The sequence below is a fragment of the Cydia fagiglandana genome, chromosome 20 (assembly GCF_963556715.1).
Source record: "Cydia fagiglandana chromosome 20, ilCydFagi1.1, whole genome shotgun sequence".
Classification (NCBI taxonomy): Eukaryota; Metazoa; Arthropoda; class Insecta; order Lepidoptera; family Tortricidae; genus Cydia; species Cydia fagiglandana.
Genome location: NC_085951.1, coordinates 11,146,827 through 11,173,831, shown reverse-complemented (window position 1 = coordinate 11,173,831; position 27,005 = coordinate 11,146,827). Strand labels below are relative to the sequence as shown.

The 27,005-nt window shown below is 37.9% G+C and overlaps 2 protein-coding genes across 2 annotated transcripts; both read left to right on the top strand.

The window, feature by feature from the left end:
- The first annotated feature begins 2,166 nt into the window (after nt 1-2,166).
- Nucleotides 2,167-13,985, top strand: LOC134674676 (serine protease gd-like). Its single transcript, XM_063532800.1, has 9 exons — nt 2,167-2,481; nt 6,550-6,706; nt 7,761-8,042; nt 9,526-9,664; nt 10,414-10,619; nt 10,998-11,159; nt 12,831-12,946; nt 13,422-13,566; nt 13,719-13,985. The coding sequence occupies exons 1-9, from the start codon at nt 2,272-2,274 to the stop codon at nt 13,922-13,924; spliced, it is 1,623 nt and encodes a 540-aa protein (XP_063388870.1). The 5' UTR covers nt 2,167-2,271; the 3' UTR covers nt 13,925-13,985.
- An 848-nt stretch (nt 13,986-14,833) lies between these two features.
- Nucleotides 14,834-26,557, top strand: LOC134674675 (serine protease gd-like). The gene is made up of 9 exons (XM_063532799.1): nt 14,834-15,117; nt 15,840-15,996; nt 19,066-19,236; nt 20,487-20,781; nt 22,726-22,931; nt 23,617-23,778; nt 24,908-25,023; nt 25,597-25,747; nt 26,257-26,557. The coding sequence occupies exons 1-9, from the start codon at nt 14,908-14,910 to the stop codon at nt 26,466-26,468; spliced, it is 1,680 nt and encodes a 559-aa protein (XP_063388869.1). The 5' UTR covers nt 14,834-14,907; the 3' UTR covers nt 26,469-26,557.
- Nucleotides 26,558-27,005: the final 448 nt, after the last annotated feature.

Below are 27,005 nucleotides of genomic sequence, written 5' to 3'. Positions count from 1 at the left end.
CACTTGTATGGAATCCTCGTACTGTTAGTCTTGCGCCACCTTACCTTATTCATTTATCATATTATAATATTAAAATATTATATAAACATAAAACTATTTTTGGAATTATTACAATTATAATACCTGTACCTAAGGTTACATGAAACAAAATGAATCAAATTTGCAATGGTTTTATTTTGTAAATTTGACAGCTGACAGCGTAAGCCGTATAAAGTTTAAATATCTGGGAGACCGAGCTTTGCTCGGAAAACATATACCTGCCTAAAAACTCAAAAATGCGCGTTTTCCCAGAGACACCTAGCTAGATCGATTTTTCGTCCCAGAAAACGCCCATATATGATCAAATTTCATCGAAATCGTTAGAGCTGTTTCCGAGATCCCCGAAATATATACAAGAATTGCCCGTTTAATAGATTAGTTGTTATAAATTAGCTTTTCTAATAGGTACAAGAAAAATTAAATATATCCTATTCTTACTATATTATAAATGCGAAAGTATCTCTGTCTGTCTGCCTGTTATCTCGTCACGCTTAAGCCGCTGAAACAATATCATCTTGATAATACATATTTGGCATGGAGATCGTTTGAGGCCTGAAGAAGGACAAAGGATCTGGGGGCACGGCAGTGCCGCCGCCAAGTTGAGCAAAACAAAGTGGCACGGCCGTACCATCAAATCTCAATAACATTCTAACTAAATAACATTTAATTTGAGCATGTAGTCTAAGAATTAATACACTTTAAAATCCCTTAGTTTTGTCACTGGCGCAATCACTCTCAATCAATATTATTTTAAGGTACTTCTAGCATACCCACAAGTTCCAAATTTGAAACGTAATTAGGTTTTAGCTTTTTAAGCCAATAAAAATCTAATAATACTGCAATATTAGTCACGTTCTAAAGATAACTGCATAATTAAGTTTGTAATCCTATAGAAATATATGCAATAACAACGTTACCTTTTAGTTCTTACAATTAGTAGGGAAAGTAAAGGTACACTACGATGGACGATGTGAGTATGAATAAAGATGTATTATGATATGTATATACATAGTATCAGTATGGTATGGGTATGTTTACCCGAAAAGAAGGACAGCCTACAAAAAGAGATGGGATCATGTCAATTCATGTAAAAAGATGCACTCTACTACAAAACAGTTTTGGGATGTAATGTGAAACCAAGTCGGTTATTTTAGTCAGTGCCAGGGGGTATTTTGTAAGCAAGTTTTGTTTAGGAAGATTATGATATTTTTGAGAAATTACTTAACCAACCTACACTTCGAAGATTTTCCCGCAGGGCAGGGACACCCCGTATACCTATGTGTAAAGTAAGGGTTCAAACAATTTTTTGGGTTATTAATTTATGAAGGCAGCATATTCGATTTCTTCAGATTAACTTACACAATAACTTCTTCTCACTGTGCCCCTATTTATTTCTTAGTATCATTTCCTATAAGACCATATACCAGATCATACACCTTGTACCTATCTACATGCAGATACATAATGACACTTTTTAATGAATAGTTTTGTATGTAAAGGCGGACAAGTTTACGAAACTACTCAAAGTATTGTTTTGAAATATGTACATTTTACTAAGAAAGAGAGATTAGTTGCCATTAAAATAAAGGAAAGGATTAGTCAAATACGTAGTTTTTAGTGTAACATACTTTCGTAGATTTGTCGTTCGAAACTAAAATTAAAGAAGGTAAATATGTCCGATGCCACTTCAGTATGGTTGCAGTATATTATTGTAGATTAAAATATACATAAATAATAGTTTTAAGAACAAAAATAAGTTAAGAAAACAATTTCCGTGCCGTGTTCTAATTTCCGTCCTAGTAAAATCTAATTTCCATGGACACACTAATTCCCGTTCCCTGACCAAAATTTTAAATTTAAATAACTTTTATAGTTTTATGAATATTTTTATCCCATAAGAAAATTAATATTTATTATATTTTTTATCAAATTCTCAGCATATTTTTTTTTGTGTAATGTTGGTATTTCAAAATTCCATGGAAATCAGACAAAAATGCTCGTTTGGTGAAATTGACCCAAGTGATATTTGTTTCCCGATAATAGCGCCTTTCGATCTGCCAACCCTAATCGGGGCAGTGACCAACGCATTGATGTATGCCTCATCACTCATCAGTACAACCACAAATCTCGTCAGAGTCAGCGGCATTGGTAAGCCGCGGCGCGTCATGACCACACGCGGAACGTTCGTCATTCAAAAATGAGTGACTCTAACGAATAAACGATTCTGTGATAATGTGCCGAGCACTTTATAGTGTTTTAATTGTCCTAGCTTGTTCAAGCTTGCCAGTAATTAGTCAGTATGTGGACTCCCCGTGCCCAGGGACTTTTGAGTATCAAAGTGATGGTGGTGGGGTGTACGGAGTGATACACCTGCAGCCGCATGGGCCTGTGTCTAGCATACATGTTACAGTTAATTTTACGATAGCAGCTAGAGTATTTTCGGTAAGTTGCTATGGTGCAATTTGCATTTAAAACCTGTTGCTGGTAGGTAGGCACCTACCATTATATCTAGAAGAATATGAATTAGTTCATATATTTGAAACAATATACATTGACTCTGTTTACTATCATTATTAAATTGCACAACGGGACTTAATCGCGTATTTCAGTTTTAAGATTTACCTCCGACGTTTCGAGGACGGCGTTGTCCCCGTGGTTTCGGAGAGGACTGGCTAAAGTGCACATCAACATTTTCTAGCCGCGCGAGTTTTCAAATTACCTGCACTTGGTCTTGTTTATCAGTTTGATCGTTTAGCTCACTAGGGATGTTACTCTATCGACACACAATACTAACGATATTCGATCTGTAAATAAAAGTACCTATTTATTATGCTAATGTATATGAGTACACTTGTTGCACAAAGTGCAAATAATGAATACGCGCGTTAGTGTTTACACTATAGTGACTCAAGTAGGTACCTACTTAATCTAACGTAAAATAAGCAAATGGATAGGTGTTATCATCATTTATATTATAGATGCAATTCGTATGTATTCATGTATTTATTATGCTAATGTATATGAGTACACTGATGCACAAAGTGCAAATAATGAATACGCGAGTTAGTGTTTACAATATATAGTGACTCAAGTAGGTACCTACTTAATCTAACGTAAAATAAGCAAATGGATAGGTTATCATCATTTATATTATAGTATTTTCGGCGGAAGTAGTATTACGGGAAAATCCGTAACAAAATTGATCAGAGGAGATAACCTGTTGACTAAATCAAAGAAAACCACAAATTTGTTAAATAAGTAGGTAGTAGCGTTCTGTCTACATCATTTTATTACGATACCGTATATCATCGGGTGACAAGCAAAAGTCACTAACTAACACTATTGAAATTATTGGACAATAAACCGTGTTACAAGTGTAATAAAGTGCATTCCCAACTAGCAAAAAAGTCTCAGATTGCGCACTTTATAAGAGTAGTGAGCTTATAGCGCTCTTATTTTTGTTTTGAACTTGTCATCGCTCTTATATTAGTCTTAGACAAGCTAATACGCACTTTAGTAAGTTTAGTCTTATTACCTAGTCTTATATATGTATATTAGAGCATTTTATAATACCATTATAAGCCTCTCGCTCTTACAATAACATTTACTAAGTCTCATTGAACTTGAGAGTACCTGGTCTTATATCCACATTCTCTAAGTTCATTTGATCTTATAATAGACTTTCTAAATGCTATTATAAGAATGTAAGACTAATATCAACATGGCATAATACTATTATGAGCCTCTCGCTCTTACAATAACATTTACTAAGTCTCATTGAACTTGAGAGTACTTGGTCTTATATCCACATTCTCTAAGTTCATTTGATCTTATATTAGACTTTCTAAATGCTATTATAAGAATGTAAGGCTAATATCAACATAGCATAATACTATTATAAGCCTCTTGCTCTTACAACAACATTTACGAAGTCTCATTGAACTTGAGAGTACGTGGTCTTATATCCACATTCTCTAAGTTCATTTGAACTTATATTAGACTTTATAAATGCTATTATAAGAATGTAAGACTAATATCAACATAGCATAATACTATTATAAGCCTCTTGCTCTTACAACAACATTTACGAAGTCTCATTGAACTTGAGAGTACGTGGTCTTATATCCACATTCTCTAAGTTCATTTGAACTTATATTAGACTTTATAAATGCTATTATAAGAATGTAAGACTAATATCAACATAGCATAATACTATTATAAGCCTCTTGCTCTTACAACAACATTTACGAAGTCTCATTGAACTTGAGAGTACCTGGTCTTATATCCACATTCTCTTAGTTCATTTGATCTTATATTAGACTTTCTAAATGCTATTATAAGAATGTAAGACTAATATCAACATAGCATAATACTATTATAAGCCTCTTGCTCTTACAACAACATTTACGAAGTCTCATTGAACTTGAGAGTACCTGGTCTTATATCCTCATTCTCTTAGTTCATTTGATTTTATATTAGATTTCTAAATGCTATTGTAAGAATGTAAGACTAATATTAACATAGCATAAGAACACTGTAAGTACGTACTTTTCTGATCTTACTAAAGCTATAATAAGATCAACAGCAGCACTTTAGTAAGATATTAGAGTGATATAAGATCAAGACACTTATATCACAATAGAGAAGATCAATATCAGATGGTTTGATCTTAAATCGTTTTTGGGAACACTATTGTTAGTATAAGTAATTCAACATGGCCACATCATTTGTATTCAGAATGCTTAAAATACTCTAATAGTGCGCTTGAAAAATGCACCTACATCAATGGCTGACTATCAATACAAAATAAAGAAATAAAATAATTATAAAAATATTCAAATACCATATTTGAGTAGGCGCATAAAGTTTGAAGTGTAAAACAGGGTCTACTTTACAATAAATAATATTTTCCCATGTGAATACTTACCCTGAAACATAAACAGACGATGATAAACAGCACGTTATTATATTTAAACATAATTCATAAAAAGTATGATAAACACTTACACTAATATGTTTTTGTCACGTTGCAGTTAATTTCACCCGTATATTTATACTTCACAAATAGAATGTTTCAAACCAAAATAAGCTTATTTAGGCTTACAAGATTCTAACGTTCGACCAATATAAGCCTATGTAGGCTTACAAGATACTTACGTTCGACCAATATAAGCCTATGTAGTATGTAGGCTTACAAGATACTTACGTTCGACCAATATAAGCCTATGTAGTATGTAGGCTTACAAGATACTTACGTTCGACCAATATAAGCCTATGTAGGCTTACAAGATACTTACGTAAAAGCGATATTAGCCTAAAGCAGCTTAATATAGTTTTGAAAAAGATTACTGTGAATGCAAACAACATTCAATTAGACTGATATTAGAACGATATTAAAATATATACGCTTATGCTTTGTGCCCAAACCCGGGCTTATACGATGATATAAAATCAATATAAGAGCGACAAAATTGTAGTCTAGAGACTGTTGTTAGCGTGATTTTGCTAGTTGGGTTGTTACTTTAAATAAATGTAAATCAACTAATCTAACCTACTTTGTTCGATGTAAGGACATAAACGTATTTAATTCGAATAAACTATTATAAATGTAATTAAATTAAGATATTAGAGAATTAAGTAAAAATTAAGTGTTTAAGTAAATGTAAGACAGCTACAATCATATTGTAACACCCTCACAGGGTAACATGTACGCTTCCTAACATTGTATTTAACATCATGTATTTCTATGCATCAATGTACATGTACGCAATAAATGACAAAAAAACAATAATTTTTTGATAGTACTTAGTGACTTTTGCTTGTCACCCGACGATATCTTGTGGCTTGAATGTTGTAAAACAGGCTTTCTACATGATGTGCGACATTTTCCTTATTTATGTATGGCCTGCGTATAGCGTCAAAACTACTCACGCAGTACGAGACGTGGATGGCATGAACTAATATAATCCGGCTCGAAGGACCACTTTTTGGTACTTTACCCAATCAAATTATTTTAGTTGTTAAATATTTCTATTTGTGTTCTTTTGTTATCAATATTCAATATTTATAATTCAATATTATGCAACTGTTGTATCTTTTTAGTGTTCCGTACAAAATGTATTTAAATAAACTTTATTGCACAAAAGAAAATTTATCGTACAAAAGGCGGCCTCAATGCCGAAAAGCATTCTCTACCAGTCAATCTTAAGGCAAAGCAGAGAGATTGTGGACGGTTAACTTGCCATTTAAATAATGCTTTACATGTATTTTTACAAAACAGAGGTAAATCTAAAATATTTATTGTATGGTTATGGGTGGGGTTTACAAAGGTGGTACAAATTATTGATGTTCTCGATATCCTGCCTTACAAAGGCGTTCAATATTGGTAAGTTGGTAGGTTATCTTATTCTTTAATCGAGGTAATAATATTAGCGTAAGAAAATATAGCATGATCGCCTCTATAAAACATTATTCCAGCCACATCGACGTTCTTTTTGCTTTTTTTTTCAGAATTATGCGGGCCGCCTACAGCCTATTAATCCCTCAGGGTTACAATTCAATCAAGACTCGCCTATAGACTACCGAGTTGACTTCCCCGTCACCACACCGTTACCGAGGCTGACCTACCTCATCGTCAATGGCAACGTATTATGCTACGGTCCTGGAGGTAATTATTAGGTACCTGTTTTTGATGACCTGTCTGGCCTAGTCGGTAGTACAGTGTGTTTGACAAGAGCGTGACCGGTGTACATGTATATTTTAAGGATGTGGCATAGAAAAAAAAGTACTGGGTGAATAGAATGTTCTTTTGCCTACAATGCTTCGTAAAAAATAATAAAAAACATCTGACAGGTATCCCACCTAAACTTCAAAAAAAAAAAGAATGTCGCTTACGATTCACGTTAATGAGGCAGTAAGTTCTTCTGTACGTACCCGAAAGGGCCCAAAATGTCATGAAACCAAGCTGATTGCACATAAATAAATCGAAGGCGTTTGTAATTAAGTGAATGGAGCATTATATGGAGTATAAAAATGTTTACGACTTACCAGAACGCGGGAAAAATTAAAAAATACCTCCTCCATATAGGATTTAAAACGGGTCTTGCATATGTTTTCAAAAAATCCACTTCTAAGTATCATTGCGTTCTGGGCCTTCTGGGCAAGTCAAACTAAAGAAAAAGGTTTGAAGATATATCTAGATACAATCAGAAGCCGTTTGAATGAAAATGGTTCAAAATATGGCAATACAAGTTTACCGGTCACGCTCTTATCGTAAGTACATAGACTTTGAGTATGAAGCCGATGGTCCTGGGTTTAAACCCTGGTAAGGGCATTTAAGGATGACTCACTTTAGACCGGGCTGTGTCCGGGCCGGAGCTTCCGGAGCTTCGTTTTCTATGGAAAGCATCACGTGATCACCTGTCATCTGTCATAGAAAAGTAAGCGCCGGAAGCTTCGGCCCGGTCGGCCCGGTCTAACGTGAGTCATCCTTTATTTGTGTGATGAGCACGGATATTTGACATTGTTCCTGAGTCATGAGTGTTTTTCTATGTACGAGTAAGTCCCACTGTAAGCACAATTGTTAAAAAAGACTAGATTTAGGACTGAAAATAGATTTTTTAAGTTTTAGATCGAGGTGACGATGTCATGTCATCAGACCAATTCGATTCTTTAGCATGTTTGCATGTTGCAATGAACAGTACCTAAAATATTTTTTCCAGATGTGCCCCAGCCTAATTTATATGTGACCACAATCAGTCTGCATCACATGCTGTATCTACGAGGGGGAAGACCAGGAAATCCCGGCTTCAACCCAGGATTCAACCAAGGATTCAACCAGGGTTCCAATACTGCGTTCAATCAGGGATCCAACCAAGGATTCAATCAGTTCAACACCCGGCCGAAGCCTCAGGATCCATCTATAAATATCATCTCTTCATCACCGGACGCTCAATTGATTACATTTAACGTGGATAGTGATCGTACCGGTAGTTGGAATGAAGGTAAGGATTAGTTAACTATACATAGGTACGACTAATAAGAAATCACATCTCTATATCCTTACCTAGTGGTGGAGCGTCTATAGAACTCGATTCCTATCGGCTTGCCTATTTAGAGACATCATCATCTTCATATCAGCCGAAAGACGTCCACTGCTGGACATAGGCCTCCCCCAGAAGCCGGATCTAGCTACTGTTACCTATGTCACTTATTTACATCCGGTTCGAAGGACCATGATTGATTGCTAGATTTCTTTAGCTTCGGCTTTGCGTTTATAGATTCCTTACCCTAAGTAATATAAATATAAAGATAGTTATTCAAGTAGGCATATTACGCTTATATGAACGTCAAATAAAGCTACACCGGCTCCAACCTTACACCTCTGCATAGCAATGTACAAATTGCAGAACATTCCCAAAAAGCGGAAACGTTCTCGAGAATGTTCTCAGAACATTCTGCAACATGGAAATTTATTGTTCCGCCATCTTGGATTTTTTCCAAAAAAAATTTTTTTACATAGGAATCTAGACGCCTCTATCTCCCGCCCGCCATGCCAAATCTCAGCGCGCACGGATCAACTTGAAAAAAAAAGTCGGTCATTTTGATTTTTTTTTAATGCAGTTTGTTTTATCTTGGGGCCCTCTATGACAGTTGGGTGAGCACCCCCCACCTATCACGCACCGTTTAAAAGTTGCCATACAAAATAAAAGTGGCCAGTTTTCCCGCAATTGTAGCATTTTTCCAAAAAAAATTTTTTATAGGTATCTAGGGGACCCCGAGATTCCGTGACCAAAATTTCAGTGCGCTAGGCATTGAAAAAAACATGGCCGCATCAAAAACTGCCAAGGTCCCTCTATGACATTTGGTCGAGCACCCCCCACCTAGGTCTGACCGTTTGACCGGGCCGTCATACATTTTTCTGACCGGAAGCGGTAGACCAAAAGTCGGAATTTTCTGGGGGTAATAAGGACTACACCTAAACTATCGTGAATATTCATGGTATAAACTACGATAAATAAATAAATTCTCGTTCTCGAGAACATTCTCAGAAGTTACCGAGAAATTCTCATGTGGAAAGTTTCGCAACTTTGGAAAGTTCTCGTGCGTGCATTGCTCAGAGGCTCTGCATCGAGAAGATTTAAATACCCCCTCAATTTGAGGCTATCCCAATATGGGATCTTATAATAAACATGCATTACGAGTAAATAAGAAAAAAACATTTTAAATTACTATAGAATTTATGCCATTAAATAGAGCAAGGTAAACGTACTGGTGCTCGACGCGGTCCCAGTACCTACATGTCATCTTGAAACTTAAGTCATTGTCAATAGAGGTGACAGCAAGTTGTCATCAATTGGGTACCTATTAGCAGTCTGCATGTCGAACATTATCTTAGGTATTTTACTTTATAGAAATTTGAGTTGCGTAGCTTCTTCCGCTCATAATATATATATGTTATTTTAAAAGTTAATTGTATATTTTCAGGATTCCCGCGTCCACAGCAGCTGCCGCCAACTCACCGGCCACCACCGCTCCCACCACCACCACCGCCAGTCGAGTACTATCCAGAATTCACCACCACTACTAGAAGACCACCTCCACCGCCACGACCACAAACTACTTAGTAAGTTAAATCAGCTAGAGTTAGATCAAGAAAAGTCTGCAGCGATTTTGATAGTCCACGCAAAGCAAGTGTTATTTACACGGCATAATTTCATAAAAGTTTGACATTTAAAAAGACACTTGCATTGAGTGGGCTATCAAAATTGCTGCAGAATTTTCTCGGTCCGACTCTACACATCATTGTACTTATATATATGTATATTACTTCGTAAAGACGGGCCCTAGGCCCTAGGCACAACGAAGTGGGCCAAAAAAATGTAGGTAGTACGTGCGGGGACCTTATGACCTATTACGTCATCTGATACAAGGATAAGCCCCGTGGCACATGTTCATAAAAGTGATGCTAAGTTTGGAAAAAATCATCCGGTCCGGTATCCGGTTACAGAGAGGAAATGCGGCCAGCATTCTGGTCGCCCGAGGCCTCTATTAGGCGCGTCGATAAATCTTTATATAGCCGATGCGCACTTGCCTCCCATAGCCCCAGGGTTTCCAGGCCAAACGCCGCAAACATGTAGCTGGTTCCTAGGGCGGCATATTTGCGGCGTTTGAGGCTTTCGGACGAGGATGCCGCAGTACCAGCTTTGCTGACACCCTGGCACCGTCCGCTGGGCTCGCACTGCCGGCACTTTTGGACTAACAAGGGCCCGACGGATGACATCGTTAACACTGGCATGTCGGGAGATTCTACCAGCGCTGCGGACACATGTATCAACCATCAAGATGAATAAAATCTAATTATTACTATTCCAGCCCGTCAGTGCCTTCGCGAAACCCCTCCTTCAGCTCTGAGTGCGGCGTGGTTGCGGGAGGCAACGAGCAAGTACCTCTGATCTTCCACGGGACTAGCTACACGCGAGGGGACTGGCCATGGCTGGTCGCCATTTACAAGAGAAAGGATGGCAGCCTCACGTTTGCCTGCTCCGGGACGCTGGTGTCTGATCGACATGTTGTGTCTGGTAAGTCGAGTAACATAGATAGATTCATTCATTTTATGACTACGTGAAAGATTCGAGAACATTCTACTATACACTAGATTTATTCTACAATATTCCCGAGACTACTGGAAAACACTTTATGACTTGCGTTCTGTTTTGTTTCCTTAGAATTTAGATAATCACTAAGATTCTGTGTTTCCTTACGTTTTTTCTACGTAGGTATCATCAGCTAATACGTGTGACTCGGTGTGACTAATCACATGAAACATTTATACGAATAGTTATTAATTAAATTGTTTATTTTATCTCCATTGTAGAATTCCAAGTTATAATTTGTTTTAACAACCACATTTAATTTATTGGAATTTTCTTATGTTGATTGTTTTTTATTAATTTCAGCTGCTCACTGCGTGCAGCAAAGAAGTACGCTGACCTCAATCAGGGATATCGTAGTCAAAGTGGGCGTGTATAATCTGGAGGACTGGGGTGACGATATCACCGTCACCAGGACTCTGGAATCTGCCACCATCCATGAAGGGTTCAATTCATCGACGTATGCAAGTAAGTTCTAAATATGTGCCCATAACCTAAAACAATAAGTAGGTATGTATATCTCGAACGTTATTTGTGTCGTTTCCAACCAAAAAGTCCACTTTGTCGCTTGCTATAAAGACGCTTTGAGAGGTTATTCGTATAAAGATGCAAGCAAATCTCGTCTTTATGGTAAGCGACGAAGTGGGACCTTTGACTAGACTTCGGCACATTTAATGAAAACTATTCGGGATTAGTTCGTACGCATGAATTTTTTTCTCTTCGGAGACATTTATCGGGTATAAAATGCGACATGTCGAACGAAATAATTATGTTACTATCTACTGGTCGCTGTAACAATACTCCACCCACACAATATGTGCTGGCGTCGGTATGGAGTTCTATTTCAGCTCAAAAATCGACTTTGTCGCTTGCTATAAAGACGCTTTGAGAGGTTATTCGTATAAAGATACAAGCAAATCTCGTCCTTACGGTAAGCGACGAAGTGGGACCTTTGACTAGACTACGACACATTTAATGAAAACTATTCGGGATTATAAATGACTGAAAGTCACTGGCCCGATTTCATAATTTTCTCTGTTCTATCAATTTGTGTCATTGCTGGGCTTAAAGGACCCCGCAGCAAACATAGGGAAAAAGTGGTTTCAGTTAAATCTCACGAAATTTTAGTATGATGTTAATTTGGCTCTCGTGATTATTTTTTTGTATGGGCACAACTCTCTCAGAAGTATACTTTCAGAAATAATCAAGAATATAATTTTCTATTTACACGACATGTTTTCTAAAATCGATATATTGTTATGACACGCACTGACAGTTATTGACGTTATAAGGTGCAGCCAACAACTGTCAGGAGAAGGAATTACGTAAAAATGGTTAACAAACACATATTTTGTATAAAACAATTACATTGATTATTTCTGAAAGTATACTTCGTCTGAGAGAGTTGTGCCCATACAAAAATATAATCACGAGAGCCAAATTAACATCATACTAAAATTTCGTGAGATTTAACTGAAACCACTTTTTCCCTATGTTTGCTGCGGGGTCCTTTTCCCCTCAGTTCTTAAGGCTTAAATTTAAAATTGATTGATGGAATAATATTAACATCAATAAATTGCTCTGATAATTAGCTTAAGATAATATATATCTAATAAGAACTAACCATTCATAAGTGCTTGTTGCTAGGCCTACATTTTAAGAGCCCTTCAACGTGCACACTAGCGCCACAGCTAAATAATCGTTATTATTTAAATTTAACGAAATATATTGAAAAAAGGGGGCCGCTACGTACTGTATTGTGTATTTAAGTACCTTTTGAATACATCAAACTAGTTTTTATGTTGCTGGTTTCGTCTATCTAGGAACTCAAAACAAAAACGGCCGTTTTAACTTTGGACGCATAGAATGACGAATCCAGCAACATAAAAACTAGGCTGATGTATTCAAAAGGTACTTACATACACAATACAGTACGTAGCGGCCCCCTTTTATCAATATATTTCGTTAAATTTAAATAATCCCGATTATTTAGCTGTGGCGCTAGTGTGCACGTTGAAGGGCTCTTAATAGAATTGATTTTATTAGATTAGATATTTTTAGTTTTCTCCTTTCCTCATATTACCTACCTACTTATTAACAGAAAACAATAAGCATAATAATTGTTTTGTTTCTTAACAGATGATCTTCTTGTGCTCACTTTTGAAAAAAGCGTAGAGTTCAACACCAACATCCGGCCGGCGTGTCTCTGGAATGGGAACAACGATCTCAACAGGATAGTGGGGGCTTCAGGGGTGGTATGTTACATTTCGTTGGTATTGTAGAAGGCAGAGAAGCAATAGAGAGTACTCTCTCCAGGCGGGTGTTATGCCTGGGGACCGAAGTCTACTGAGAGTTCATCCGCGACTTCGCTTCGCTTGCGCTTCATTAAACTACCTACCCGACTCTCTCCTCAACTTTCATACTTTAAACTCTATTTTCTCCTTAAATCCCATTCCAGACGGGAACAAAATTTCGCCAATCTGATTAAATCGTCCTATCAAATCAGGTATCAAACTATTTTTTCGGTAATATCGGTCATAATCGGCAGTTAAATTCGGCGAGCTTAATTGGCGGTTGCCTGATTTGATCGGACAAATTGAATAAGATTGGCGAAAATTTGTCCCCGTGGGCTTAACATTCTAGAAGATTATATGCCACCGTTTACTTATTCAGCATTGAAGTATTCGTTTGGTAGGATTGCTAAACTAACTGTCGATTTGTCTTTTAAAGGTAGCGGGTTGGGGGTCAAGCGAACTAGGCCCAGGCAGCAAAGGTGAACCTCGCATGGTGCGGATACCCGTAGTCAGCACCGCCATGTGTCGGGCTAGCAGACCAGACTTCCATGTCTTCACGAGCGACCACACCTTCTGCGCAGGTGGGTTCTATAAAACTATGACTTTATGAGCAGAAATTGAAATAAATTTACTTTCATTCATGAACCTAGCGGTAATAAATGATTTCTTCGGTTCCAAAAAGGAGGTTTAACCTAAATGTTGTGGAATTAAATAAACTTTATACTTGTTACAGGTGATCGTAACGGCGCTGGTCCGTGCTTAGGGGACTCCGGCGGAGGATTATATATTCTGGACGGAGGTCGCTGGCGCCTCCGCGGCGTAGTCTCACTGTCGCTTCGACCAGAAAACGGCGAATCTACGTGCAACCTCAACGAATACGTTATTTTCACTGATGCAGCGAAGTTTATACAATGGATTAAAAATGTCATAAATAGTTAATAATTTACATAGGTAGTGATTTAGAAATTGACTGTTAGCTATAGAAAAATAATAGTGTAAGAACATTTTTATGATAATAAAAAAGTATTTTTGCCTAAATTGTTTTTGTATTATTTTTGATAAATGATAAATCGTAATGTGTAAGAATTTTAACGACAGTCAACGGCAGCGCGTCTACGCCATCCTCACCTCGGGCCGATAGTCGACACGACAGTGCATTGAAACTCTTGTAAAAAGACCCACCATCGCGCCACTAGCAGAATAATGTCGCGTTTGGAAAAAAGTGGAGCGAAGGGCGCTGCGGTCGGTGACAATTGACGACTGGCCTAGCAAATATACCCTGAACCTGAATTTTCTCAAAGAACAGACTACAGCTAAGAACGTCTCTAGTTTGTACTCATATTTTTTTCTCTTCTGGATTATATTAATCGGTTATGAAAATGCGACGGGTCGAACGAAATATGTTACTTCTACTGGTCGCTGTAGCAATACTCCACCCACACCGTATTTTCTGGCGTCGGTATGGAGTTCTATCGGTTTTTGGGCCGTAAATCGCCAAAATAGGTCTATCACCAACTTTCCTTTCAGTATTGTTAATGCTTCTTCTTGATCCCTAGTCCATTCTCAAGTAAATTAGTAAAGTCAAAGGGTGAGCTCACGCATTGATATTTATATACAGATATATGCCTCATTAAGACAAACACATATAATACAGGGCCTAACCAAGATGCCAATCGTTTGGGCTACGATAGCGAAACGCTTTCTGTCTCTCTATTACTCTTACATATTAGTGCGATAGAGAGACGGATAGCGTTTCGTTGTGATAGCGCAAACGATAGGTATCAAGATCTAGCCAAGGCTAGCCAGTTAGGCACCCTGGTCAGAGTCAAGTCAGTGGCAATTCGCGGCGAGTCATGACCACACGCGTAATATTGGTCATTCAAAAATGAGTAGCTTTATGAAATAAGACGGATTCTGTGATAATGTGTCGTTTTCTTTATAGTGTTTTAATTATCTTAGCTTGTACAAGCTTCCCAGTAATTAGTCAGTATGTGGACTCCCCGTGCCCAGGGACTTTTGAGTACCAAAGTGATAGTGGTGGAGTGTACGGAGTGATACACCTGCAGCCCCATGGGCCTGTGTCTAGCATACGTGTTGTAGTTAATTTTACGATAGCAGCTAGACTTAATTCGGTAAGTTGGTAAGGCACATACACATACCTACCTATCCAAAACCTGTTAAAGATACCTACTAAATTTTTCTAGAAAACTCAACCGAATTTTTAGGTAGTTCATAAATTTAAAACAACATACGTTGACTTTGTTTATCGCCCAAAACCTATTTCTAGTAAAAGTAGGTATAGTGACGGCTACATAATGAAAGGCATTATAATACGGGTTTATGAAACAAACGAAATGAGTTTTATAAAAGGAACATGTGTGTGTTTTAATCCTCATTATGTACATTACATATCTACAGTGTTTTATCTACATACATAGGTATTAATATACCTAAGCTCTCTATGATGTGTTCAGGAACCGGATGTTTTGACTTCACCAGCGTTCCTCTGTCGCAGAACCCGCGGATATGAGGTGGCGTCTGCAAAATATCTTAATCGCTTATTTTACACTAAAGTTTTGCTATAGTTTCGATTTCGATCAAATAATACGTCATCTCGACTAATATTAGAATAGAGGTCAAATCAAATCGGTTTGTTATTCAGAGTCAGAGTTGTTCCAAATGGGTGAATTGCAAAAAAAAAAAACTTAGATATAAGCATAGTTAGAGATCTTTAATTAGTCTTAATTTAATTAGGTATTCCATTGTGTTATGAAATTTAACGAAGTACAACATTACAAACATTACTCCAGCTACAGCGACCTCTTTGAAAACCCATATTTTTGCTTTATTTCAGAATTATCCAGGCCGCCTACAGCCAATTAAAACCCCAGGGTCACAATTCAATCAAGATTCACCCATATACTACCGAGTTGATTTCCCCGTCACCACACCCTTACCGAAGCTGACTTTCCTCATCGTCAATGGCAACGTTTTATGCTACGGTCCAGGAGGTAGGTACCTAATGCCAACCCAGTTAACTTATTAATGTGCCCGGGTCGAGGCGTCTGACATGTCATTTAATGACGGCTGATTGGTTATCACGTGGTACTTTCCACGTGCTTTCCATAGAAAACGAAGCTCCGGCTCGGCCCGGCCCGGTCTAGCGTGAGTTATCCTTTATACTATAGGCACTACATACTCTGATTAATAAATTTAATTATACAATTTATCACAACAATATCTTCTATCTTAAAAGCTAAATCTAAAAATAAATAATACCAATCTTAAAATAAAATATGTTCATACTAAAAAATATCCCCCAGCGGCATGGTGCCGTAGATGCTGGCAGCATTTACTCGCTGTACCGCTAGACTAATTCTTTGAGCGAGGAAACTGCCAGCTCTGCGGTCACCAATAATCTCTGCTAAGTTATTAGGGCGCTTGGACCGCTTAACTTTAATTAATGTAGCTGCAGAATTTGAAATAGAGCGGCTACTGCGAAAACCGAAATTCGCAATTTGCGGGGATCTTTCTCTTTTACTCCAATGAAGGCGTAATTAGAGTGACAGAGAAAAATCCCCGCAATTTGCGAACTTCGATTTTCGCGGTTATAGCCCAGCTCAAGTTATCTAGCGAACGAAGAAGTGTAAGGTGGTTCGCCTAGGTTACTCAAAACTTAACTCTCGCTAGATGGCACCACTTTTGCAAAATTTCAGATTTAATTTTTTTGTGAAATGGTCTTGGTATTTGTATACTTAAAAGTATGTTTCGCGCACTCTTTAAGTAAATATTGAACTATTAAAATAAACATTGAATACTTCATTGTGCAAAAACCACCTTTTTAATTCGACGGAGTGTTGCTGTCACGCTTTTTCCTACTATTACTCACACATGCAAACAGTGTTTCCGTGATCCTTGTAGTAGACAATTTCACACAACGTAAGTATGTTGCAATAGCGTAACGGTATGTTCGTGGAAATACGTGCAAGAGGATTGGGGTTCAAGACTGGTGCGAGTAGGTAATTTCTTTTTGTTTCTCCTTTGTGTTATCTTACCTTTAAACGAGCAATTATTAGATATATAATTATTTATTTATATATTTGGATGGTATCAGAAACGGCTCTAACGATTTCGATGAAATTTGCTATAAGGGGTTTGATCTCTTAGCTAGGTCTATGAGAAAACGCGCATTTTTGAGTTTTTATGTTTTGTAAGCTTTGGTCGGTCTCCCAGATATTCAATCTCCGCTTGGCAACTAATCCCAGAATTGGCATGCGCACTAGTTTTTACGAAAGCGACTGCCCTGACCTTCCAACCCAGAGAGTAAACTTATTTGGATTAGTCCGGTTTCCTCACATTGTTTTCTTTCACCGAAAAATAGGTATCGGTGTATAAATAGGTATCAAATGCTATTTCGTACAAAAGTTCGAAAAATCATTGGTACGAGCCGGGGTTAGAACCCGCGACCTCCGAATTGCTTTCCGCTAGGCCAGCAGCGCTTCCCCCACATACTCAGTGTTATCAGGTTTTTTAAAAATCAAAAACGATTACTTATGAAAGCAGAAGAATATAAATGATCGTATTAGATTTATAATTGTTACATATTTGCCGTCACTTATTTTTAAAATGTGTTTTTCAATTAAAAGACACGTCAAAATTGTTTACCTTATTTCTAATGCTAAAAAAACAAACTATAGTAATAATTGTGTTTTTCATTCATAGACAAAATCCATTATTTTTAACCACATGAAATTTTATACACTTCTTTTTAGGGTTCCGTACCCAAAGGGTAACGGGACCCTATTACTAAGACTTCGCTGTCCGTCCGTCCATCCGTCCGTCCGTCTGTCACCAGGCTGTATCTCACGAACCGTAATAGCTAGACAGTTGAAATTTTCACAGATGATGTATTTCTGTTGCCGCTATAACAACAAATACTAAAAACAGAATAAAATAAAGATTTGAATGAGGCTCCCATACAACAAACGTCATTTTTGACCAAAGTTAAGCAACGTCGGGAGTGGTCAGTACTTGGATGGGTGACCGTTTTTTTTTGCTTTTTTTTGTTTTTTTTTTTGCATTATGGCACGGAACCCTTCTTGCGCGAGTCCGACTCGCACTTGCCCGGTTTTTATTGCAGTGAGGATGTCCTGATTGTAAAAATCAGAGAGATTAGGAAGAGTATAATTTCTAATTATCTTTGTAAAAATAAAAGAATTCGTGTAGCCCATACTTAATAATCGATTTATGATAATAAGAAAAATTAAATAAAAATAAAAAAACAATACGAAATTTAGGTGTAACAAAAATACAAAAAGTTATGTTCCAGCATACAATGACTGGGGATCGAACCGGGAATCTTCCGTTTGCAAGCAAAAAAGTGACTGTTTGCATAACACGCCATGATAGTTCTTAGCTAAGCTGACGAACTTCTCGCTTAGGTCAATTAACTACCTGTCAAATATCAGTGTCAACAAAATTGCACTAAACATGACGGCACTCCAAATTCGAGCCGTGGTCGGCCCGGCAACGTCGGAAATGGTATGGCAACGTCGCAAATGTATCTGTACACGACATTTGTGACACACACATACGTAAAATTGATGAAAAGTTAACTATGATTTTTGCATGATTTCTGTATGAAACATTGTTTTCCTGTTAATTTCGCGCAAACGAATATTCGAAAGAAGATAAATGCGGAAATATTTGTGTACTAATAGTGTGTAGTTACTTAATGAGCTTTGATTGAATTTTGTATGAAAAGCGAACCACCGTTCAAAATTCAATTCAAGAAGGCTACTTTAAGATTCTATTACTGAGGCCTAACCTAACTCAAAATAGTAGCGGTGATGAATCGAAGTTATTCAGACAAATTCGCCAATTCGAATTTTTAAGCACGTTTGCATTTGGATTAACGGCTCGGCCACAACATTGTGCGACTCGCTACGGCGGCGGCGGCAACCATAGGTGGGAACGAAAGATCCGATCGCTGTGTGTCGCTCTAACCTATGGTTGCCGCCGCCGCCGTCGCGAGTCGCGCAATGTCGTGACCGAGCCGTAACAGTAAAATATTTTTCCAGATGTGGCCCGGCCTGATTTATACGTGTCCACAATCAGTCTACAGCACAAACTGAATCTACGTGGGGGAGGACCGGGAAACCCGGGCTCTATCAAGCTCATCTCCTCATCACCGGACGCTGACGTGTTTGCACTTGACGTGGATGGTGATCGCACCGGCACTTGGAATGACGGTAATGGCTCCTCTACAGGATGGCCCAGCGCTTGCCACTCCAAGGGACGCATTTATGCGTTAGAGCAGCGGTCGGCAACCTTTTAGCAGCCAAGGGCCACATAGTAGTTAACGAAGTTGACGCGGGCCGCACTTTGGTAATATTTGTGACTTTAGCAGACATTGTCGTTTGTCAATGTTACATACAAAATAACCAGGGAGGCTCGTGGGCCGCATGCGGCCCGCGGGCTGCTTGTTGCCGCCCGCCGCGTTAGAGGGAGCAAGTGATATTGCTATCTCATTCTACCGCACGGCTGCGTCCCTTGGAGTGGCCGGCGTTGGCCCATCGTGTAGAGGAGCCATAAGTAAATGCATTGGCATTGGTGGGCATTGGTTACGTACGACATACAGGTAATCTAATCACATATATCTCTGTACCCTTAGGTCACTTATTATTCTCATCCGGTTCGAAGGACCATGATCAATTGCTATCTAGATTACTGTAACTCTGCTAGCGTGATGGGGACATTTGGACCCGACATGGCTCAGAACGGGTTTTAGTTTCTTATAGTTCGTTTTTTTAGCATTAGAAAAAAGGTAAACAATCTTGATGTGTCTTTTAATTGAAAAACACGTTTTAAAAATAAGTCACGGCGAATATGTAACAATTATGAATTGAATACGATCATTTATATTCTTCTGCTTTGATAAGTAACAGTTACTGATTTATAAAAAGCGTTTTTCAAATAAAAGACATGTCAGGATCGCTTACTTTCTTTCTAATGACCAACTATAATCACATTTCTATACCCTTAGGTCACTTATTCACATCCGGTTCGAAGGACCATGATCAATTCCTAGCTTTCTTTATCTTCGTCTTCATTAAAAGCGTTTTACTTAATGTGAAATATGTGAAGAAGCGCTGGTGGCCTAGCGGTAAGAGCGTGCGACTTTCAATCCGGAGGTCGCGGGTTCAAACCCCGGCTCGTACCAATGAGTTTTTCGGAACTTATGTACGAAATATCATTTGATATTTGCCAGTCGCTTTTCGGTGAAGGAAAACATCGTGCGGAAACCGGATTAATCCCAATAAGGCCTAGTTTCCCCTCTGGGTTGGAAGGTCAGATGGCAGTCGCTTTCGTAAAAACTAGTGCCTACGTCAAATCATGGGATTAGTTGTCAAGCGGACCCCAGGCTCCCATGAGCCGTGGCAAAATGCCGGGATAACGCCAGGAAGAAGAAGAAGGACTTAATGTGAAATATCTATTCCAGCATTACAACGTCCACAAAAGCAGCGTCCACGGCCAGCTCCACGACCACCACAAGATGAGTATTATCTATTAGAATTACCACTCCACACCACAACTACTAGAAGACCGACTCCTCCGCCACGAGCAGATGAGTACTATCTATTAGAATTACCACTCCACACCACAACTAGAAGACCATCAACTCCTCCACCACTATCACCGCCAACAGGCGAGGACTATCTATTAGAATTACAACACCACACCACAACTACCGGAAGACCGACGTCGATAACTGAACCGCGACCTGAAGCTATTCAGTAAGTTGATTTAGAATATTGTTTTTATTTTTTATTTAGTACACAAACAGTCACATAATACAAATGGATTTTTAGTACAATATTGAATATAGTGTACTTAACATACTTAAGAAACAGACCTGGAGGTTCATTAATGAGTAGGTATATAATGTTAACATACATAGGTAATAACCGCAGAAAGAAAAATAAATTTGAAATTATGAGCCATATCTCCTTAAATTATATTTACCAGTCTTCCAAACAAAACCAGTATTGTTTGCAATTGTATCAGTATAATGTGTTTTTATACAATCAGCAGCAGAAGTTGCTAAGCGGGCGAGGTGTACAAAATTACCTTGACACGCTCTTATTCTCTCAATAATAAAGTCGCGTCAAGATCATTTTGAACACCGGGCCCGCTTAACAACTTCTGCTCCTGACTATACAATATTTGGAAGTAGGTAAGCTTCTTGGACTAAGGTCCAAATATGTTAGAATGCTTCTATTTTTTTTTTGTTTTTATGTAAATTACTTGGAATGGGTCATGTTTTATTATGGTAAGATTCCATTCTGAAGGTCAACGATGAAATAGTTACCTATTTGTTTTCAAGATGGCAAAGTTGTTTAACCCGTTGATACACAAGCAAAGGAAAAATTCCAAAATTAAATAGGGTTTCAAGACTTTCAAGGCACGAGGGTTAAACAATCTTTGCTCCCGAGTGAAACAACATTTTTCACAAACACGAGGAAAATATCAACTGTAAAACCTACCTACCTACAAATCAAATCCAAATGAAAGTTATTCAATTTATAGTTCGTTTTTTTAGCATTAGAAAGAACTCCACAGAAGCAAGCGTGCGTTTTATCAGGCTCTTTAATTGTTATGTTAGTAATTATTGAATTATCTAATGTAGCATGGTCAATACATATAATTTACTTCAAATTATTACCGCTAAAAGTGCCGGATTTGGAACCACAAGCTTACTTCTGCAAGTTCTTTCTAATGCTAAAAAAAACGAACTATATAATTTAAAATCATTACCGTGAAATGGGGTGAGTTGGGTGAAATTTGACTTTCAAACCTCGATAAAATTTTATTTTTACATGTGAAAACTGAATGGTGTATATAATAACTGGTTCGGACGTTTGTATTTTAGTTTGTATTTTATTTTGGGTAGTTCCATTTCATAACTTTGACGATAAAGAGGAAAACCCACCTCACCCCGTAGTGCCTCGTATTTGGAGTGAGAGGGTTTTTCATACAAAGGTGATTTTGGAAGATTGTTGGATCGAATTTTTTTATTATGCGTATTACTATAGCCCCATTTTAAATTGGAATACATTATTTTTGTAGCAGCAGCCTTAAAATCCCTTCTCACCCCCCTCTCAAACCTTCTCTCCCCATTCATAACCCAACTCTCCCCGCGAAACCTACTCACCCCAATACTACAATACCAGTTCAATATCAGTTCTACCAGCGAACATAAGAAAACCACTCAAAAGTTGCATCAACTTACTTTGCCACACAGTTATTGAAGAATAAAGAAAGGTGGTGTGGTAAAAAAACAAAACTTGCCCACTTATGTTCGGGCCTCTTCGGCCCATAGTGGCTTCTGCTAAACCTAGGAACTATTACTTATTCTGTGACCTAGGTCCAGTGGCGGCGCGTCAAACATATCCATAGGCAAGCCGGGGCTAATTTGGCTTACATATTTCCTTTACAACTCAGCTCAAACGTCCAAAAACAAGCAAGCCGGTGGGAATCGGCTTTTATGGACGCGCCGCCACGCTACCTAGCGGTACCTACTTGAATAATCATCCAATACCCGTGTGATTAAGCATTGCCCGCTAGCTTATTAGTCCTTGTTATATCTAATTTAATTATTTAAACCCTGGGTCATATTAACTAATTACACATATCTGAATAAAAACAAATCAAATTTAAATCCGAATATGCTTTTCCAGCCCACGAATGCCTTCACGAATCCCCTCCTTCAGCTCTGAGTGCGGCGTGGTTGCGGGAGGCAACGAGCATGTGCCCCTCATCTTCCACGGCACTGACTACACGCGAGGGGACTGGCCATGGCTGGTCGCCATTTACAAGAGAAAGGATGGCAGCCTCACGTTTGCCTGCTCCGGGACGCTGGTGTCCGATCGACATGTAGTGTCTGGTTAGTCGAGTACTCGAGTAACATAGATTTATTTTATTATATAGCTAGCAAATGTGTCGCTTAACTTCAAACTCGGGTAAATCCATTGGACCCTCTCAGCAAATATCTACCCTATTACGTTTTCTTAATACCAAAATCGCATAATCTGACATATGGATTTACCCGAGTTTGAAGTTAAGCGACTCAAATATGCTAACGAGCGGCCTGATATTCATCTCAAATACAATATGACGAGTTAGACAATTTGGCAACTTTTGTGGCAAACCGGTTTTCAGCTAAGTTTCATCTAATCTAAATCGGTTCAGTGGTTTAATGCGTGAAGAGGTAACAGACAGATAGAGTTTGGTACTTTCGCATTTATAATATTAGAAGGATTTATAGAATCGCGGTGTTTAAAAACATCGGTAACTTGTTTGTTTACGTTCTGTGGTTTGCGTATTCTACTTGTTTCCTTAGATAACCAATATAATCATTAAGATTCTGTCTTTCCTCACGTTTTTCTAAGTAGGTCTCAGCAGCTAATAATACGCGTGTAACGCGTGACTCAATCACAACATGTATTATGAATAGTATATTCAATTGTTTAATCTAACTACGTTGTAATATTCCGAAGTATAATAATTATGTTAGATCAACCACATTTAATTGATTGGAATTTTCTTAGATAGTTTATTAAATATTTCAGCTGCCCATTGCCTGCAGCAAAGAAGTACGCTGACCTCAATCAGAGATATCGTAGTCAAAGTGGGCGTGTATAACTTGGAAGACTGGGGTGACGATATCACCGTCACCAGAACTCTGGAATCTGCCATCATTCATGAAGAGTTCAATTCTACAACGTATGCAAGTAAGTTCTACAAGAATTATTTTTAGACTAAGCCCTGTGCAGGGCCCATAACCTATCAAAGCAAGTATTCTTCGCACATTATTAGTCAAAACCATTATATAAAGATGTCAGAATTACAATCTACTAAAAGTTTTTATAAAAAATGGCCCGATTTACCTAACAGTTTTCTTTGTTCTATCAAGCGCCATTGCCACAGGGCAAAATGTCGTAAACTTATTTTACAGTGAAACCTGGATAATTGCAATCTCAAGGGACCGGCCAGTTTTTGTCAATTAACCAGGTTTTTCATTTAAGCAGGTCGTGTCAATTAACGAGGTTCAAAAAATCGTTGTGTTAATTATAGAGGTTTTCATTAATAGAGGTTGCGTTCTGACAAATTACTTTTATGGAGGTGCAAATGATTATTTAAAGTAGATTTACACGCTCACGTTCTGGGTTTCTGGTCTATATATTGCTTCTGTCTATACTTGCACTTTTACACTACATTAATGACCACTTTATTTTCTTATCATTTGGGTTTAAAAAATTCCCTTGAATTGTAGAAGAAAGTTTTATGAGAATGTAAAAAGCATAATTTGTTTTTTATTGATCAAAACAATTTCACCTACTACAGGCTGTGATAGATACCCAATAAATAAATTAAATTCTGGATGGAGACATAAATAAAATGATCATTGCTATTAAAATATGGTTTCTGCTGTCTACAACTACATTATTTCAATTACAGAGGTAATAAGTAAGACTCGTTTCAATAATAAAGGTAAAAACAAGACCAAAAATAACGGATTTTTTTAGCACAGTGTCAATTATAGAGGTCTTAAGTTGCCATGTGGTCAATTACAGAGGCAAAATTACGAAAAGCACTAAAATCTAAATTGCAATTATAGAGGTTCCAAAATTTCAATTATAGAGGCCTTTTGGTCTCAAGGGACCGGGACCGGACTTTTGGTTGCAATTATTGAGGTTTTCCATTCATCCAGGTGCCAATTAACCAGGTTTCACTGTATTTCATTTCACCCGTTTCTTTATTTATAACAAATGTTTTGCACCAATTACACTTGTACAATTGCAATCACAGAAACACTAGAAAACGATATGTACATAAATGAATTGTTTTGTTTCTTCACAGATGATCTTCTTGTGCTCACTTTTGATAAAAGCGTAGAGTTCAACAACAACATTAGGCCGGCTTGTCTCTGGAATGGGAACAACGATCTCAACCGGATAGTGGGAGCTTCAGGGGTGGTATGTTCATATGTGACGTTTTCAATTAAAAGGTGCCACATTGTCGGTTGTCGATAAGGTTGAATTTAAATTGAAGCCATATGGAAATAGCGCCATACTGACAACCGACAATACACACATGGCACATATCTATCCTAGTTCCTTGTTTGTATTTTAATACTTGCTCCTAATCATTCCTGACCGCCGCTTCATCCGCGACTTCGCGAAGGAGTCGTTAGACTACGTACCTGACTCCCTCCTCTCATACTTTCAACTCCGTTTTCAATTTATCAATATGATATTAAATTTATTGAAATTGTATTTAGTTAGGTATTAGGTACCTAACAATTGGTCTTGGTTGTATAACTTAAATCTATAATCTATAATATAATTTAAACTGTAACTGATTCGCCGCGATACAGGCGTATATACTTAGCCTAGTGGGGAGACCCCTGACATATTCTGTTATGTGTTCTTTTGAAAATAAACTTATTCTTATTCCTATTTAGCATATAATTTCTAATGATAAGAATATTAAAATATTCGTTTTGTAGGATTACTAAACTAATTGTCATGTCGATTTGTTGTTTATAGGTAGCCGGTTGGGGGGCCAGCGAACTAGGCCCAGGCAGCAAAGGCAAAGGTGAGCCCCGCATGGTGCGGATACCCATCGTCACCACCAGCATGTGTCGGGCCAGCAGGCCCGACTTCCACGTGTTTACGAACGACCACACGTTCTGTGGAGGTGGGTTATATACTTATTGTATAAAATTAAAACACAAAATTTATTTAAAAATTTAAAAATAAATTGAACTCAGTCAGAATGAAGACATGAACGTAGCGGTAATAAGCTTAAGTGAAGTCCAGACGGGTTGATCAAATCGATCGATTTGAACAGAAGAGAAATTGGCGTCAATCTCCAATTTATTCACCAATTTTAGATTTATGGGAATATTTGCGCCTTCTAAATTACAAAAATGCAGCCAAATGAAAATTCTAGCTTTACTAATTGCTATTCATGCGTTTGCATCTCCATGTTATCGGTAATATTGGTCCTAATCGGCGGACGAAATCGGCGAGCCAAATTGGCGTTTGCGTCCACGCGGCCTATTTGATCGGACAATTTAATCAGATTGGCGAAAAATTGACCCCGTCTGGACACGCCTTATTAATCGGATTTCGTCGACTCGTCGTCGACTCCAAAAAGGAGGTTTTAAAATGTTGTGGGATTAAAAGAACTAATACTTGTTACAGGTGATCGTAACGGCGCCGGTCCGTGTTTAGGGGACTCCGGTGGAGGGTTATATATTCTGGACGGAGGTCGCTGGCGCCTCCGCGGCGTAGTCTCACTGTCGCTTCGACCAGAAAACGGGGAATCTACGTGCAACCTCGACGAGTACGTTATTTTCACTGATGCAGCGAAGTTTATAGATTGGATTATAAATGTCATAAGCAATAAATTTTAATAGTGATTTTAAAATTGACTGTTAGCAATAGAAAATAATTAATGTTTAAGAACACTTTTCAGGTAATAAAATAATTTTATTTTCCTAAATTGTTTTATTTTCGATTAGTAAGCGTATTGCATATAAAATCCATAAGTCCATGTTCCAGTTCTTAAGAACAAGAGGCAGCGCAAGGGCAGCTTTTTTTATTAAAATTTGTATCAGCAGTTCAAGTAAATCTTGTCAGTAGAAAAGGGGCGCGAAATTTTTTATGAGACGATATCCCTTCGCGCTTACATTTTTCAAATTTGCCGCCTTATTCTACTGACAAGATTTGCTTGACCAACTATATCTTAGTAGTTTGTGCACATAACCAAATGACACTCATCGTTGTTCTAGTTTTATAAATTGATTATGTTAAATCGTAACGTTTATAAATCCCTTAACGACAGCGATTTGAGACAAAAACTCTATAACGGCCACATGTGTCAGGGCCTTTAATTAAGTATTGCTAGCCTAAAATAATTTGAAAGCTGTAAGTTTGACAGATACTAGTGA